The sequence below is a fragment of the Acartia tonsa genome, chromosome 9 (genome assembly GCF_053477335.1).
Source record: "Acartia tonsa isolate MP-2025a chromosome 9, ASM5347733v1, whole genome shotgun sequence".
NCBI classification, from domain to species: Eukaryota; Metazoa; Arthropoda; class Copepoda; order Calanoida; family Acartiidae; genus Acartia; species Acartia tonsa.
This window is the reverse complement of record NC_137268.1, coordinates 36,240,663-36,256,795: the sequence shown is the minus strand read 5'-3', so window position 1 is coordinate 36,256,795 and position 16,133 is coordinate 36,240,663. Positions and strand designations below refer to the sequence as shown.

Genomic DNA, 16,133 nt, shown 5'->3' with positions numbered 1-16,133 from the left:
GATCCAATTTTTGGTATATTGATTTCTGGGACAACAAAGAACAATAATATAAGCGAAGCAACTCTATAATCAAATCCTAAAAATGTAAGTATAAATATAAACATTATCCTGTATCAAACAGTTTTTCAACAAATTTACTTCCAATTTTGCTTCGACTCCTATACTTTTATATTCTGATTATTGAGTTCAGACACTATACAAGTGTTAATGTCCGTTTGTCCTACCGTTTCAGTGCTTCGCTTCCTTGTTAACATGTTACTACTTATGACTATTATTGTTCTTTTTTTTGCAAAAATTCTTTGGACTTTTTTACATCCTTGATAAAATCATTTATTTATTCCAGAAAAAAAATTAATAAGCAAACCAAAATTAAATTCTAAAACTCAATAAAAATATAATTTAGTTGAATTTTGACATTTTTTATATGTTGATTATCCGTGAATATTGGTTTTTTAAATTTTTTGACAAAACCAGATGGAGTATAGAAATTTAATCATAAGTTACAAATTACATAGATATTATTATTTTACCAAATCTTAAGAAAAACGTCACACACATTTTAAATCTTCTCAAGAAGCACAAAATACAAAAAAACTATGGTTATATTATGTTTTTTAATAAATCCAAAAACCCACATTTTATATACAATAATAATATAAATGGCTGTTGCTATTTCAAGGTATGGCGTTTTCATTTGAGCAGCTCTGAACAGGATTTGTTGTGTCAGGAACCTGAACAAACAAGTCAGTTAAAATTTTTAGAATTGCTCTATCGATTCTAAACTTCGTATGATGATTCCTGTAGTAGTTAGGTACAATTTAGAAAGCGTAGCAACTCTATAATCAATACCAGATGTCGATTTTTACTTTTTTAACAACAAATTTGTATGTGATATTCTTATCTCATTGATCTAATTTTAGGAATACTGATTCCTAGAACAACAAAGTACAATTTTATAAGCGAAGCATCTCTACAATCAAGCCCTAAAGATGTAAGTATGAAACCAGGAACATTATCCTGAATTTTAGCAGTTTTAAGCAAATTTACTTTTGACTTTTATACTTTTATATATTAATTAATGAGTTTAGACACTCTACAAGTGTTAATGTTCGTTTGTCCTGCCGTTTCAGAGCTTCGCTTTTATGGATGTTGTCATCCTTGTTTCTATATTGATAACAATTTTATTATGCATAGTGTGTATATGTAGCGATAGCTATCTTATCTATCTATTTTATTTACTTCCTTGGTAGCAGTCAGATATCTAAATATCTTTTAGTTATTATAAATTATATTATTATAAACACGTAAAATACCTAACAATCTAGCTATCTGGGTAACCAATATCTCTTACAACACAGTTACAAACCAATATTCTCCTTTGCTAAGTACAAGGCTATATACAATCTGTCTAGCTATCACAACATATTCTTTAAAAACTTTAAAAAATTTCTCTAGGTACCCAGCTATATAATGGCTATCTAGCAACAAATTAATTGGCTATATTACCTGGAAAGCTAAATGTTGCATATCACCAACATTACTGTTTTCACACAGAATTCTAGCAAAACTTCTTCCTCTAGGAACCCAGCTATATGTATACTGGCTATCTAATAGATAACTAATTGGCTGTTTTTGCAGGAACTCTAATGGTTGCATATCACCAACATTACTGTTGTCACACAGAATTCTAGCAAAACTACTTCCTCTAGGTACCACTACCCAGCTTTATACTGGCTATCCAGCAGCAAATTAACTGACTATCTAATATCATACCTGAAATGCTAAAGGTTGCATATCACCACCATTAATGTTATCACACAGAATCCTGGCAAAACTACTTCCTTTAGGTACCAAGCTATATACTGGCTATCTAGTAGCTAACTAACTGGCTATCTTACCTGGAAAGCTAAAGGTTGCATATCCCCAACATTACTGTTATCACATAGAATCCTGGCAAAACTTCTTCCTCTAGGTACCCAGCTCAATATATACTAGCTATCTAGCAGCAAATCAACTGGCTATCTTACCTGGAAAGCTAAAGGTTGCATGTCACCAACATTACTGTTATCACACAGAATTCTAGCAAAACTACTTTCTCTTATCTGAAACAGGAATTTAAGTAGAATTTAAATCAAGTTCCTATTATGCTTAATAATATACTTTTCATTGGTTTGATTGTTGTGTGTTAAAAATGAAATGAAAGCATAAAATAAACTGTTTCTGAAAATCATAATATGTAATTATGAAATATATGTAGAACATAATAAGATAGACACACACAATATTTTATACCTTTTCTAATTCAGATGAAGAGAAAGAGCCAGGAGAATTGGCCAGATCATAAAAATATCTGTCACCTTGTCTCAGTCTTGAAAACTGATCACCTTAACAAAAATAACAAAAAATCATGAAAAGAGAAGAAATAAAGCCCTTATAAAACTTTAGCTTCAATAAGAGTTACAAATTGAAATTCATTAACATGGATGAAATAAGAGAGTAGAGAATTTAAGAGAGCAAACAAAACATGATTTTGGAATAATTCATTAAAAGCGAAGCCCGGAACGGATAGCTTTTTTTTGTTAATTTATGCATGTTAGAATTGTCCTATCGATTTCAAACTTTGCATGGTGATTCCTGTAGTAGTTAGGTACGATTTAGAGAGTGTGGCAACTCTATAACAAATACCAGAATGTCCGCACGACCATTTTAAACATGTTGTTTTTTTTTACATTTTTAACAACAAATTTTTATGTGATCTAATTATCTGATTAATCTGATTTTTGGTATACTGATTCCTGGGACAACAAAGTACAATATTATAAGCGAAGCAACTTCTATTATTCAGTTCTGACACTATACAAACGTAAATGTCCGTTTGTCTTACCGTTTCAGTGCTTCGCTATTATTGATTTTGTCAGCCTTGTTAAATCATAAACTTACCTATTATACAAAGAGCTGTTGGACCCAGAATAGAATCACTCTGAGGACGTTCACTCAACATTCCAACAAACAGGTCAATATCATTCACATCATTGTATGTCCTTCTCAACTCATTAACATTGGACTTTAAAAATAAACTCTTCATGTTTTATATAAAAACTAGCGGCTACGCCCCTAGAGGCCTCTAGTGGCACTTTAAAACAAAAGCTTTAAAAACGGTCTTTTTGCAGATTTTAAAAAGTTTGTACCATCTCAATTTTAAAGATTTTAACGAAATTTCAATTCTAGTGTGTCAATATAACCCTAAATACTTGATATCCAGAATTATGAATCAGCCGGATATCTGTATCTATCGATTCCAGCCCAACCCCATTATTTATGTATGAAATCTGGCAATTTTTACTTTGGAAAATTACTTGCTACACCTTCTTCCATTATATGTTAGAATTGAGACTGCCCCCATTTTTTTTGGTAAATTTCAGGTTTATATAGACACACTAGAATTGAAATTTTGTAAAAATCTTTAAAATTGAGATGGTACAAGAGCTTTAAAAACAGGTCTTTTTTGCAAATTTTAAAAACTTTGCAGTGCTTGTACCATCGCAATTTTTGCATTACAGAAAAAATATTTTGCATGGGTCAATATTTTGCATAAATCAACTATATTATTATAGCTGGGGGCAAAAGTTTTAACAAAAATTTTCAATACCGGGACAGGCTAATCATTATCTTTATATTACTGTCATTGCTACAAACAAAGAAGAGTAAATTCCTGATCAATTTGACTTAGTAAATCATTAAAATTATTTGCTCTACCAAGGCCACATAGCTCTCTGTACCTAGGAATAATAGAAATTTTACAAAATAAGAATTAGTGTTATGATTGGACAATAGCCATTTAAAATTGCAGATTCTTAATTGAGAATTGGATGTTATTATAAATTATCTATAATACAAAGTAGAACGATGTCTGTCTGTCTGTCTGTTTGTTTGTCTGTTTGTTTGTAGCGAAGGATCTCGCTAACCGCTGAACCGATCGGGTTCTCCTTCACAGGGTAGCTTCTCATAGGTCCCGGGAGGGTTTATAACTATTTTCTTGGGGGGTGGGACACCCCGACCCCCCCTCAATTTTTTTATCTTTTTAAAACTAAAATTTAAATAGTGGGGTCGACAAACCCCCCCCCCCCCCAAAAAAAAAGTCCCTCCAAAAATTTGAAAAAAAAAATTTTCTTTTAAATCTAAAATACGAAAAAATAGTTTGATCAAATCTCTTGGGGCAAAGAAATTATAGGATAAGGGCGAAGCCGCTAGTAACTATTATAAAGTATATTGGTACAAACACACAGACACACAAATTATAATGATAATCATTATAAAGTTACTTGACATAGCCAGCCAAACCATGATCTCTTCCTCTCTGTATGTTCAGTGCAATCAAGTCCATTCCATTTTTATCTCCATCAAACAGATTATTGGTGATATCTTCAGGAAATGTTGAATCTACCCTCTGACTGTTAGATCGTGTCAGTCCTCTGACTAATCCATCAATCATACCTGAATTAGGAGAGTTGGATCTTTAAATCATTTTAGCGTTAAGCCAGATCGGGGTGCGCCAATCACAGCGCGGCATTTCATAAAATGCTGTGCTCTCATTGTTGGAAAGTTGGCTCACCCCGATCTGGCTCACCACTAAAATGATTTTAAGATCCAGCTCAGATCAGATTATGGTCATGATAAAAAATGACCATCCATTTTTCAATAAATTTACAAAAATTTTAAATTTGCCAGTTTCAATTTGTGTTTTGTTAACAATGGTCATGGACGAAAAATGTAAGATTTTATTTTAAATTTAATTCTATTTTGCATTTAATCAACCTTGTATAAAAATATATATTTTATTTTTTTCACTTGTTATCAATGTGTAACCATAGGGAATTTTAGTTCTTTTTATATGTAAAAATGCCTTAAAAACATACATTATTAATAATTGACTAAAAATGCATATTTTAATGGCTATTTTTTTGTGTAGTTCCTGATGATGAGGGCAGTTTTGCCATAAAAATGTTAATTCAATTAAAAAAATTATATGCCTTGAGTTTTTTTTATGACCTGAGGATTTTACATGTTGGGTCCGTAACCATTCGTCCTACTCTTACAGAATTTTAAAAGTTTTTTGATTTACTCACCTGATAGCCTCAAAAGTTGTGGTTTAAAGAATGTACTTGAAAGATTCATGTCTGGATCCAATTGAGAACTAACACTTGCAAAAACTCTAAACATAAAAATGATTTTACATAATTTTCCAAAGTTTCTGTTTGGAGAAGAAATAAATATATCCTTATTATAAAGAAATCACAAAAAAATCGAAATCTTTTTTTTTATGTATAGAGACTCCTACACAACATAGCTAGGTATCGTAGAAACTTGAAAGCAACATTATAGGTATCGTATCATTAAAAAAAAAAATAAGACCCACTAGAGGCTTCTAGGGGCGTATCCGCTAGTGATTGATAAATTACTTGAGAATTCCAGGTATCAGGGTGTGTCCAAATCGGAAAGCTGCTGTAGCAAATTCATTGGTGATCCTAAAATAAAACATAAGTAATACCAGGAATGAGGTTTAACCCATAAGCGAAATTATTCTAAAATAATATTTGGGGGCAGATCAAAGGCCGTCAATTCTACGATGTGTTGCCCCCTTAAATACAGCTAAAATCATGTATAGGTTTGTGATTCTTTGAATCAATTTCATTGTTGGTATAAGCAAAATTAATTCATTTACTAAAATTAAGGTTTTAAAAACATAAAATAGTAAAAAAAGTTAAACCTTGGATCAATGTCAGCTCTATAAGAATTACTGAATCCACTTGCTAAAGTTTGTAGTCCATATCTGTTCATGTACTGTTGTCCAAGAACCACTGGAAGCCATTCATTGTAGACAATGTGCTGATATTTAGCAATAAGAATTCTTCGAGTCTCCTGAAAATAAAAAAAAATATGTTTTATTTTTGCAGCAATAACAGTTTCAAGAGTTTTAAAACATAACTATTGAAGAAACAGATATATTGTATAGATGTATATACAGACAACTACCTCCCTTCCTTTTTCAAAAGACCTTTTTCGTCTGCTTCTAAATTGTTTTCTGCTACTTTGCTTTGTTAATTTAAGCCACACCATTGGTTGATTTATAATGACCCAATAGAAAGGTTGCACAAGGCACTTGCGATGGGGAGATACAGTTATTTAACCCTTTCTCTCTCTAGTGTTTTACTCTAATATTGACGATATACCTGAAATATCTGTTCATCACTACCACCTTCTGCCTGGGCAATGTTTGAAGCTATTCTATTGTGCTCCCTCATAAAGATAGTATGGAGAAGAGTTAAATTTGGCACTTCATTGACACGAGTATCTCCAGCTTTCATGCATACTCCTACCTACATATTTAGAATAGTTATTTCTCACATCATATTATAAACAGCTTTCTGAGGATATAAAATGTACAATTATAAGATTTAAACCTTTTTTTTCAGCCCCGAGATGGCAAAGGCATGGGCTAAAATAACTGATTTTAATCTTATGATGGTAAATTTTTATATTTATAGAAAACTGGATATAATATAACGCTAGACATATTTTTTTTTGTAGTAAGAACTGTTTTTAATCCACCGGATATTAAAATGTTTTGAATGAATACGAGAAAAAACATTAAACATGTACATGTTCTTATAACAAAATGTTCTGCTGACTTTTTAATCTTAATTGTTATATTTCTTTTACAAATGTTTACATGATCTAGAAAATACCTTACAATCATCAGGTTTAGCTTTTGTATCATCAGGCAGCAATGGACCATCAGGACCTGGACCAGTCTTCATCTGGCCTCCACGTTTGGTTCTCAGGAATTCTAGTTCTTCCTGAGTTGACCCATACACTTGGCTTAAGTCCAGGAAATGTGTCAACTGATTGATCTGCTCTCTGTATCTAATACTGCAATCAAGGGGACAACCATGCATTGACCTAATGTATAAAAAGATTAGTTACCTAAGGAATAAAGTTCAATGAAACAATCTATAATACAAAGTAGAATGATGTCTGTCCGTCCGTCTGTCCCTTAAGATCTCAGTAACCACTGAACCGATCGGATTCTGCTCTTCAGGGAATATACCTGGTCCTGTGGTGGTTTTAGACTATTTTCTTGGAGGGAGGGACACTCCAAACTCCCCACAAATAATTTAAAAATCTCCCCCCCCCATTTTTTTATTATTTGAAATTAGTGGTGGCAGGTCCAGAGGTTCTTATTTATTTTAGAATTACCTCTTGGAGCATAGCCCCTAGAGGCTAGGGGCGAAGCCGCCAGTATAAATATAATTTACTGTGCTTACTTACAATGCAAAGGTGGGGCAATTTGTAAGATATTTACAGTAGGAAGCCATTATGTGAATTTAATATACCTTACAAAATTCATGCAAGATTTTCTATTTACACCAGTGAAGAATCTGTCATCTGATGGAATGCCTATGATGGCACAGACTGATGAGTTGGAATGTAATGAGTTGAAATTACTACTTGGACAACAATCTATTTCTCTTGAATTGTCATCAAAAATAGGAGTGTGGGCCAAGTCATGATCAATAAATTGACCCATTGCCATAAGCATAACTGTAAATCTAGTGTCAGGTAAGTTTTCACTTTTTCTGGACCATTGATTTGTTACCTAAAAAAGTATCTTATTAGAGTAAGTAACATATTAAAAAAACATTATTCCCCAAGAAAAGGACACCTACCAATCTTGGAGAAGGAAGATCATTTCCAAAAATATCTTTTCTAAGAGCTTGAACTCCATCAGAATAATCAGGAAGTTCAAGTCTGTTAAAGACTGAGTCTGATTTTCCAAGCCTTCCATCTTGTACATTGTTACAGCTGCCATCTGCAGTTCGGTATTTCCTTAACAATAGTTCCTTATAATACATATTGAAAATTAAAATATATCAAGTTTAAAGATTCTTTAATGAGTTTTGGAATGAAAAGTTATTAGAAGTTTAGACTGTTGATAATATGATAATGATAACATGCATACTACCTGTTAGAACTACAACGCTGAGGTGTACACTCCTTGCAGGTATCTTGTTGGAGATTTCCAAAGTTATTTGCAACAGTTTGTCTCTTTCCTCTTCTACCTCTTCCATCTCTCTGTTCTCCTTCAGCCAACTTAAGACACAGCTGGTTTATCTTTGTTCCTGCCTCTCCCTTTCAATTAATTGTCACATTGTATGTATAGTTGTTTGATAGAGGTTGGAGTCAATAGCTTCCAGGTTGCACTTGTCTTTAAAATCCCCATCAGCAACTTTTAATTAACTTAATCTATACACTTTAGTGTACCCTGTGGCATTAGCATGAATGTTAGCATGTCAGCTTGTTGTTAGGTTTAAGGATGGACCAATACTATGTCATACTAGAGATGCTAAAATGGGCAGAAAATTAATGGTATAAGTAGGGGAAATTCTATAAGGCATAAACAAGAAAAATGAAGACTTCTAGACAAAAGTTAAAGCCATTAAAGGATTAGTTATTTGTTAGGTAACCCATTATCAACTGGGTGCATGAGCGTCACCTCAACCCCAATAATTGTGATTTGAGGTATCTAAATTAATAATTAATTGCTTAATGTTAGTGTTTTGATGTGCAATTTTGCATTCCTGATTATAGATTTAGTATGAATAATATATGTGTTTTTAATAGATAGTCTGATTATTAATGCGCTATTTCATGGGAAAATAAATGGAAAAAGGTTAAATTAACAATGTGACTGTATATTCCTGTCTTCTTGTATTACTCCTTGCTGCTTTTTGCAACTTTGCATGGAAAAAGCTGCCTTCTCTTTTCTTTTGTAGAGTATTGAGGTTGTGAATTTCATTAAATATTTCATTAGAAGAAATATCTGCATTTCTCTTAGCAGCTCCTATGTCACCAGATGCCACACTCCTTACTGAAAATCCCTATAATAAAATTACACTTAATATATATATATATATTCTTTTCCAGTTGTAAAGTTTAAAGAAAAAACTTTCAAAGGTCTTAAAATTCTGGATATGGATGCTATTTGGTCAGGTGACACCAAATGCTCTACCAGAATTGACTGACCAGTTATTCATAGTTTTAGGACTTATGTACTAATGGAGCCAAAGTCAGTGTCATTTATTAGAATAGGTTGCAATTTCCCCTTGCTTTTAATAATTGTGCCATTTATCCAGTAGGAGGGAAGGGAATGGGGTAAAGGTGGGGGATGGGGTAGATCATTTTTCTCGCCCGCTACCTAGTTCACTTTATTATAGAACATGAAGATCTGGTGTTAGGTAATAATATATCCATTTTTATTAGTGACTAAAGTTAGGATACCTAACATAATATTCAAGGGTGAGGTGATAATAAGAAACTCTAATGATATACCATGTCAAGTTTAAATAGTCTAAAATGTATAGTTTAAGCCAATGACCTTAATGGCTACACCTACTCTAATCTGTACCTGTTCATCAGCATTGGTAAATACTTGAGTTGTGGCTTTAGTTCCAGTTGCAGCATTGCAACACAGACCAAATGCTCCAGAGTCTTGGGTGCAAATATTTCCAGATCTAAGATACAAAACATTGATATATATTAGGATTTGATTATTTATAATACAAAGTAGAACGATGTCTTCTGTCTGTCTGTCTGTCCGTCCGTCCGTTCGTCTGTCCCTTAAGATCTCAGTAACCACTGAACCGATTGGATTCTACTCTTAAGGGAATATATCTACTGGTCCTGTGGTGGTTTTAAGCTATTTTCTTGGGGGTTGGGACACCCCCAACTCCCCCAAAAAGGAAAATTCCCCCCCCTCAAAAAAAAGTTTTCTTGGGAACATTAAACTAAGGGAAGCATCAGTATTAATTTTTAAAAATTTATTTATCTCTATCTATTTTTAAAAAAAATACCTCTTGGGGCAAAGCCCCTAGAGGCTAGGGGTGAAGCCGCTAGTTCTTGCATAATAGTAACAGGATGTTTGTACAAAAGAATCTTGCTAACTGCTGAACCAATATGGTTATCCTTTACAGTGTTTCTTCTCATATGTCCTGTGAGGATTTATAACTTTTTTTTTCGGAGGAAACCACCACCCTAACAAGATAAAACGAACCTGGATAAAATGAACCTCCCTACACATTAATTTTGTTTTAAAACTAAATTTGAAAAAGTACAATTGTACAATAATTGAAAATTTGTAAATTTTATATTGTTAATTGTTTTTAGATTGGGTTTTCCAACAAATATATTTATATCATGACTGTTTTCTTTAAAATTGTCTTTTGTAAGATAATTACATTTTTTCATCATGTTTCAAAAAGAGGATATGAATCAGATTCTAATCCAAACAAAATTTGAGGAATAGTTATTTATCGTATTGTAATATAAACAGCTTTTCACGGATAAAAAATGTTAAATTATAATATTAAAACTAGTTTATTTTTAGCCCTGAGATGCTGAAGGCATGGGCCAAAAAACTGGCTTTAATATTATGATTGCAAATTTTTATATTCAAAGAAAACTGAATATATTTGATGGTGCTAAATATAATTTTTCATTATAACTGATAACCGGTCATAATCCACCAGATAATAATCGGTTTGGAAGCAGTACTGGAAAATACATACCTTTGTCTTTGAGTGATCATAGTATTAGCACATTGGATTGCTGGTTTACAACAAGAGGATGATTTCTAAATTTACAATCATTTTGGCTATAAATTTAAATTTTTATTATAAAGAAAATTCTGGAACACCTTTTTTTTAAGTATCACCCTACAAACAACCAATCCCTCTTTTATCCAAAATTAGTCTTGAGGTTCCAAATGTATTGCACCTTTTACAGGTAAAGGCATTTACCACTACACTCTTACTATTAACACCATCATCAATGTCTGACTATATATTAAGATATATAAGTTGGAAAGAATTTTAATGTTAGAGGTAGATTTGAAATCTGCATCAAATTTTGAGGATTTTTTTTATAAAATTCGTTTTTGTATAATTCTTTATCTAAAAGTGGAAATACAATTTAAGTTTTGACATCTGTGATTGGTGGATTGAAAACTATCTGCGCTCTGATTGGAGAAGCTTAAGTGTCGTACATTGTTCAAGCAATTAGAGCACAGGTAATTTTCAATCCACCTATTACGGATGTCAAAATTAAGTAACTTAAATTGTATTTGCACTTTTAAATAAAGACTTATACAAAAAACGAATTATATAAAAAATCCTTAAAATTTGATGCAGATTTAAAATCTATCTCTAACATTAAAATTCTATATAAAAACTTAAAAACTTATGTATCTTTCTATACATATTTAATAACCAGTCAACTGCATTTTTGTCTAAAGTTAGATGTTGTAAGAATTAAGAAGCCCAAATGTTTCCTGATTGCTTTGTCTCCTAAGTGTTGGAGCATCATTACTGGATGAGGATCCTAAATAGAATCAGATAAAGACCTGTTGAACAAGGAATCTTATAATGACATACATTTATATCAATGTTTTTGATCAATTTTGAAAGAATACTGAGTTTCAAATTTAAAAAGATTTCTTTAAAACTATTATCAAATTTGTGAATAAAAAGTGAGGCAGTTAAAAACAATTATAACAAAATTTTGAAATAAGAAAGCTTTTGACAATTTAAATGTTGTCCTTTTTTCTTTCATCATTGAAAGGAAGATGTTTAAACAGATTAGAAAAAAGACAAAAATTCACAAGCATAGGTTCTGTTGTGGGATTCTACACAAAAAAACTCAATTTTGTTATCATACTTTGATGAACAGACTAATACACAATATATATAAGATTGCATCCTAAGTATAAATGTGAAAAAAAATTTAAACAAAATCTTATTTAATACTTAATAATTTTGGATTCTATGCTCTATAGACTTGTATGCTTAAACAGGGAAAAGAAAATGTGATTCTGACAAACAATTCTAAGTGAAAATTTCCTCTCAGCCCCCTTATTTTTACGCTCCCCTTCTTACCCACTTCTCCTTTTAATTACACCCAAAAATAAGTTTTACTCCTACTTTACTCCAATAAAATATTTAACTTTCGGCAATTTCAAATTAAATTAATTGGCTGAATGGCAGCCCCTGATGCCTAAACAGTTAAAAAACCCACCTGAAAAAGTAGAAGCTTGAGATCGAGATCCACCACCAAAGTTAACTTGTGAAAAAGCAACATGTATAAAACACAATAATATTAGTAAACTGTACAATCTCATTTTAATCTGTCTGAAATAGTCAAACAATGATTTGTTAAAGATGTAAAAGTCAAATCATGATGTACGGCTTTAAAGGATTGGTTTTAATCTGAATAATAAAAATATAATTTGAAAGATTTCATTGCAAGGATAGCCAATAAATTGACACTTAAATTTGGACACTCAACTTAATGAACCAGCCAATAAAATTCAATAAAGGCAACCAAGGTTGTTAAGCCAACGAATAAGAAAATGTCTTCATAAAACTTCGGGGACTAGTGTAATTAATATCCCAATGTCCCCTCCCTCCCTGTTTAACAGATCTCTACAGTTGCAAATTGGTTGGGTTGTAAAAACATTTTGTATAAATACTTACCCACCTTTAATTTAATATACAGTCAAAACAAAATATGTTAAAAAGTTCCTTCTACTTTGTCAGGTGTGCTGTTCTAATAGTTAGAGTGAGGGGTATGGCTTGGCCTAAAACAGGCGCAATTTATCATAATGTACAGATATGACTTCCATTGAAAGATCATGCAATCAAATGGTTGGTTATCTGAATGGTATTTTACCGTATTATGATAAACTTCATTAAGCAAGAACTGGTTAGGTTAACAAAAGTTTTGAGCCAACAAATGAGATAATTTGATTATATAACTTTGGGTACCAGTGTAATAAATAGTCCAATGTCCCCTCCCTCCCTGTGTTTTAAGTAACAATTAAGCAACATGGTAATATTTCACTTGTAAAGGCGTGATGGTAACTGAACTATGATAGCGCTGAAAAACCAAATCTTCAAACTTTTTAATAGCGAAGCTTTTCTACAATAAGTATGAAAATCTACGTCCATCGGCATAAAAGATTTGTACATTTATATTAAACCTGCATGAAGATTCCTGTAGTGATAAGTAATAATCTAGTAAATATAGCAACTCTATGAGTATTATACAATATACATGCCAGTTTTTAAAAATCTATTTTGAGTTTTGACATCCTCATCTTTATAAAATAACTATGGTTCCTTTTCCAATAAAGCATAATTGAATGAGCATAATTTGTATGAGCTTTGCTTTAATGAATGTTGTCATTCTTTTTTCTACTTCTAGAAATCCCACAAGAAAAATTGAAAAGTACACTTTTAAAAAAGGTTTGACTTTCACCTCCATGTTTTTTTTATTCCATTCGAAAACCAAACAAAATTACCAGGCCCAAAACAGGGAGGGAGGACTAAAAATTGCACTGCACTACCCTGGTACCCAAAGTTTCATAACTATGACTTCCTGTATTTTGGGTACTTTTATCAAATTTAGCTTGGTAGGTTCAAAAGCTTGAAGCATCCAAAGTTTTCAACCAATAATTTTAATTTACAGAATATAATCATTTATTAGCTAAATATATGCTAATAAAACAGAGAGAGAGAGAGAGAGAGAGTGAGAGAGAAAGAGAAAGAGAATGAGAGAAAGATAATGAGAAAGAGAGAGAGAGAGAGAGAGAGAGAGAGAGAGAGAGAGAGAGAGAGAGAGAGAGAGAGAGAGAGATAGAGAGATAGAGAGATAGAGAGATAGAGAGAGAGAGAGAGAGAGAGAGAGAGAGAGAGAGAGAGAGAGAGAGAGAGAGAGAGAGAGAGAGAGAGAGAGAGAGAGAGAGAGAGAGAGAGAGAGAGAGAGAGAGAGAGAGAGAGACTATAAATAATATTGGTACCCAAAGTTTTATGTTTCCTTTATATCATCTGTTGGGTCAAAATTTGTTTTACTTTTAATGAAATTTGATTAATTGATTCTAAATCTTATAGCGTTTAAACTTTTTGACCAATAATTTAATCTACAGAAGGTGTAACTTTTTTTCATCATTTCATCATTTAGTATGAATACAAATTTATCGTCCATTGTCTTATCCTTTAAGATTTCTGTGTATACACCAACGATGTACCCCTGAACTAGCGGCTACGCCCCTAGGAACCCCTAGTCGACCCTCCCCCCAATTTTTAATTTGAATTTTTTTATTGGGAGGGTAGAGATACCTCCCTCAAAATAGTCAAAAACCTTCCCTATACCTCTGAAAAGCTTCACTGTAAAGGAGAACCATATCGGTTCAGCTATTAGAGAGATCCTCGGTACAGACAAACATCCTGTTACTTTATTATAAGGATAAGAATAACAAGCTGTAGCACAATAGTTCAAAACATGAAAGATTTAGAATTAAAAAATTTCGGCAACTTTAATTCACAAGTGATAATTTAAAATATCTTAAAATTTGGCTTACTCTTTTCAGACAGAAAATTGCTACAAATTACTGTTTTGTTATGCAAGGACGTCCAAGCTTTTTATTTGGGAGGGGGAAGTGATTTACACAGGTAGGGAGGGTTGGGTTAAATACTCTCCCCAAACTTTTTAGGACAAAGGCTTTTTAGGGTATTTCAGAGGCACCTTCAATTTGAAGACTTTTATCTATATGATTTATTTCCAAAAATTTTGTAGGGGGGGGGGGTGGAAGTGGTGGATTACCTCTTTTAAAAAATAGAGACCAACGTAAAGAATAACCTTAAATAAAATTTTTTGTTTGAAAAAAGGAGGGACACCTTTTAGGCCGAAGACTTAAAAGCTTCGAGAAACTTAAAGTGGCTACTTTTCTTTTATAAAAATTAATTCTCATTGTCGTTGTTTTTATACTTTAATTCAATGAGGTATAAAAAGTTCGTGTTTTCTCTAATTTCATCATGATAAAGACTTTTTTCTTGTAGCGGTGCAACTCTTTAAGTCACAGTGACTAGTTTTGTCCGTCCGTCCTACGTGGAAAAATTCTTGTCTTGCAATTATTCCTAATTTAAACAAGGATGACAACATCCATGAGAGTTAAGCTTAAAAAATCAAATTGAAAACGAAAATTTTTGTGTTTGTATATGAACTTAAGTGAAAATCTTTACGAAAATTACTTGTAAACAAGATAACATGGATATACTTACTATAGAGCTGCTTTACTTTTTTACAACTAGCGTTTACGCCCCTAGAGGCCTCTAGGGACACGTAAAATTGTTTCTTTTAATCTATTTCAAATTCAGCTATTTACCAAAAATATCATTTTCGCAGATAGATGGTGTTAGTTATGTTTTTAGCTAATTGCAAAATGTCCGCAAGGCGGCGTTATTTTATTTTTGTCGATTTCTCTGAAAAATAGATATAAACCTTCCCGGGACCTATGAGAAGATACCCTGTTAAGGAGAACCCGATCGGTTCAGCGGTTAGCGAGATCCTTCGGTACAGACAAACAGACAAACAAACAAACAAACAGACATCCTGTTACTCTATTATAAGGATTGTGACTACTCGTTCTAATAATCAATAACCAAAAATCAAGTGAATAGGGTAAAACTGTAATCAAATCAGCTAAGATACCAGCTCATTTTCAAAATAGACGTATGGACATTCTTGTAATAATTTATAAGTTGCTACGCTTTCTAAACTTTACCCAACAGTTACAGAAATCCCCAAGCCAAGTTTGAAATTTATAGGGCAATACTGATATGCCTAAATTAACTATTAGAGCTATCAGACTGACTGACCCAAGTTATAGAAAATCAGACCATGTTTAAAGAAGTTTTAATTTTTTTTGTCAGAGAGATAGACAAAGAAAAATAATATTAATATCCCTTGAACTAATAAAAGCCTCCTTTATATGGAGAACTCAATCAGCTCAGTAGTTATTAAAAAAATCTGCTATTTTCAAAAAACCTTACCATTTTATATAAATAGACTAGCAACTACGCTTCTAGAGGCCTCTAGTGGCACTTTAAATGTTTGTTTTTTTGGTTTAAGTCTCTGCGATACCTATCTATATTGTGTTCAAGTCTCTATACGTAAAAAAATTTTGATTATTTTTTGTGATTTCTCTTGGGAGGGCTGTGGTACCCTCCCCTAAAACAGTT

At 32.3% G+C, this 16,133-nt stretch overlaps 1 protein-coding gene across 1 annotated transcript in view; it reads right to left on the bottom strand.

Moving 5' to 3' along the window:
* Window positions 1-305: 305 nt before the first annotated feature.
* LOC145327676 (immunomodulatory peroxidase-like) overlaps window positions 306-16,133 on the bottom strand; it is a 182,771-nt gene continuing 166,943 nt past the window's right edge. The window contains exons 2-20 of the mRNA XM_080171236.1: window positions 12,130-12,244; window positions 11,389-11,436; window positions 10,626-10,692; window positions 9,467-9,572; window positions 8,762-8,939; window positions 8,024-8,192; window positions 7,728-7,887; window positions 7,395-7,657; window positions 6,747-6,960; window positions 6,231-6,377; window positions 5,768-5,919; window positions 5,460-5,525; window positions 5,127-5,212; window positions 4,323-4,494; window positions 3,715-3,779; window positions 2,941-3,066; window positions 2,293-2,384; window positions 2,028-2,102; window positions 306-731 (exon numbers count right to left, since the gene is read on the bottom strand). Coding sequence (XP_080027362.1) covers window positions 675-731; window positions 2,028-2,102; window positions 2,293-2,384; window positions 2,941-3,066; window positions 3,715-3,779; window positions 4,323-4,494; window positions 5,127-5,212; window positions 5,460-5,525; window positions 5,768-5,919; window positions 6,231-6,377; window positions 6,747-6,960; window positions 7,395-7,657; window positions 7,728-7,887; window positions 8,024-8,192; window positions 8,762-8,939; window positions 9,467-9,572; window positions 10,626-10,692; window positions 11,389-11,436; window positions 12,130-12,232 — 2,346 coding nt within the window. The 5' untranslated portion in view covers window positions 12,233-12,244 and the 3' untranslated portion in view covers window positions 306-674. The remainder of the gene's footprint in view (window positions 732-2,027; window positions 2,103-2,292; window positions 2,385-2,940; window positions 3,067-3,714; window positions 3,780-4,322; window positions 4,495-5,126; window positions 5,213-5,459; window positions 5,526-5,767; window positions 5,920-6,230; window positions 6,378-6,746; window positions 6,961-7,394; window positions 7,658-7,727; window positions 7,888-8,023; window positions 8,193-8,761; window positions 8,940-9,466; window positions 9,573-10,625; window positions 10,693-11,388; window positions 11,437-12,129; window positions 12,245-16,133) is intronic.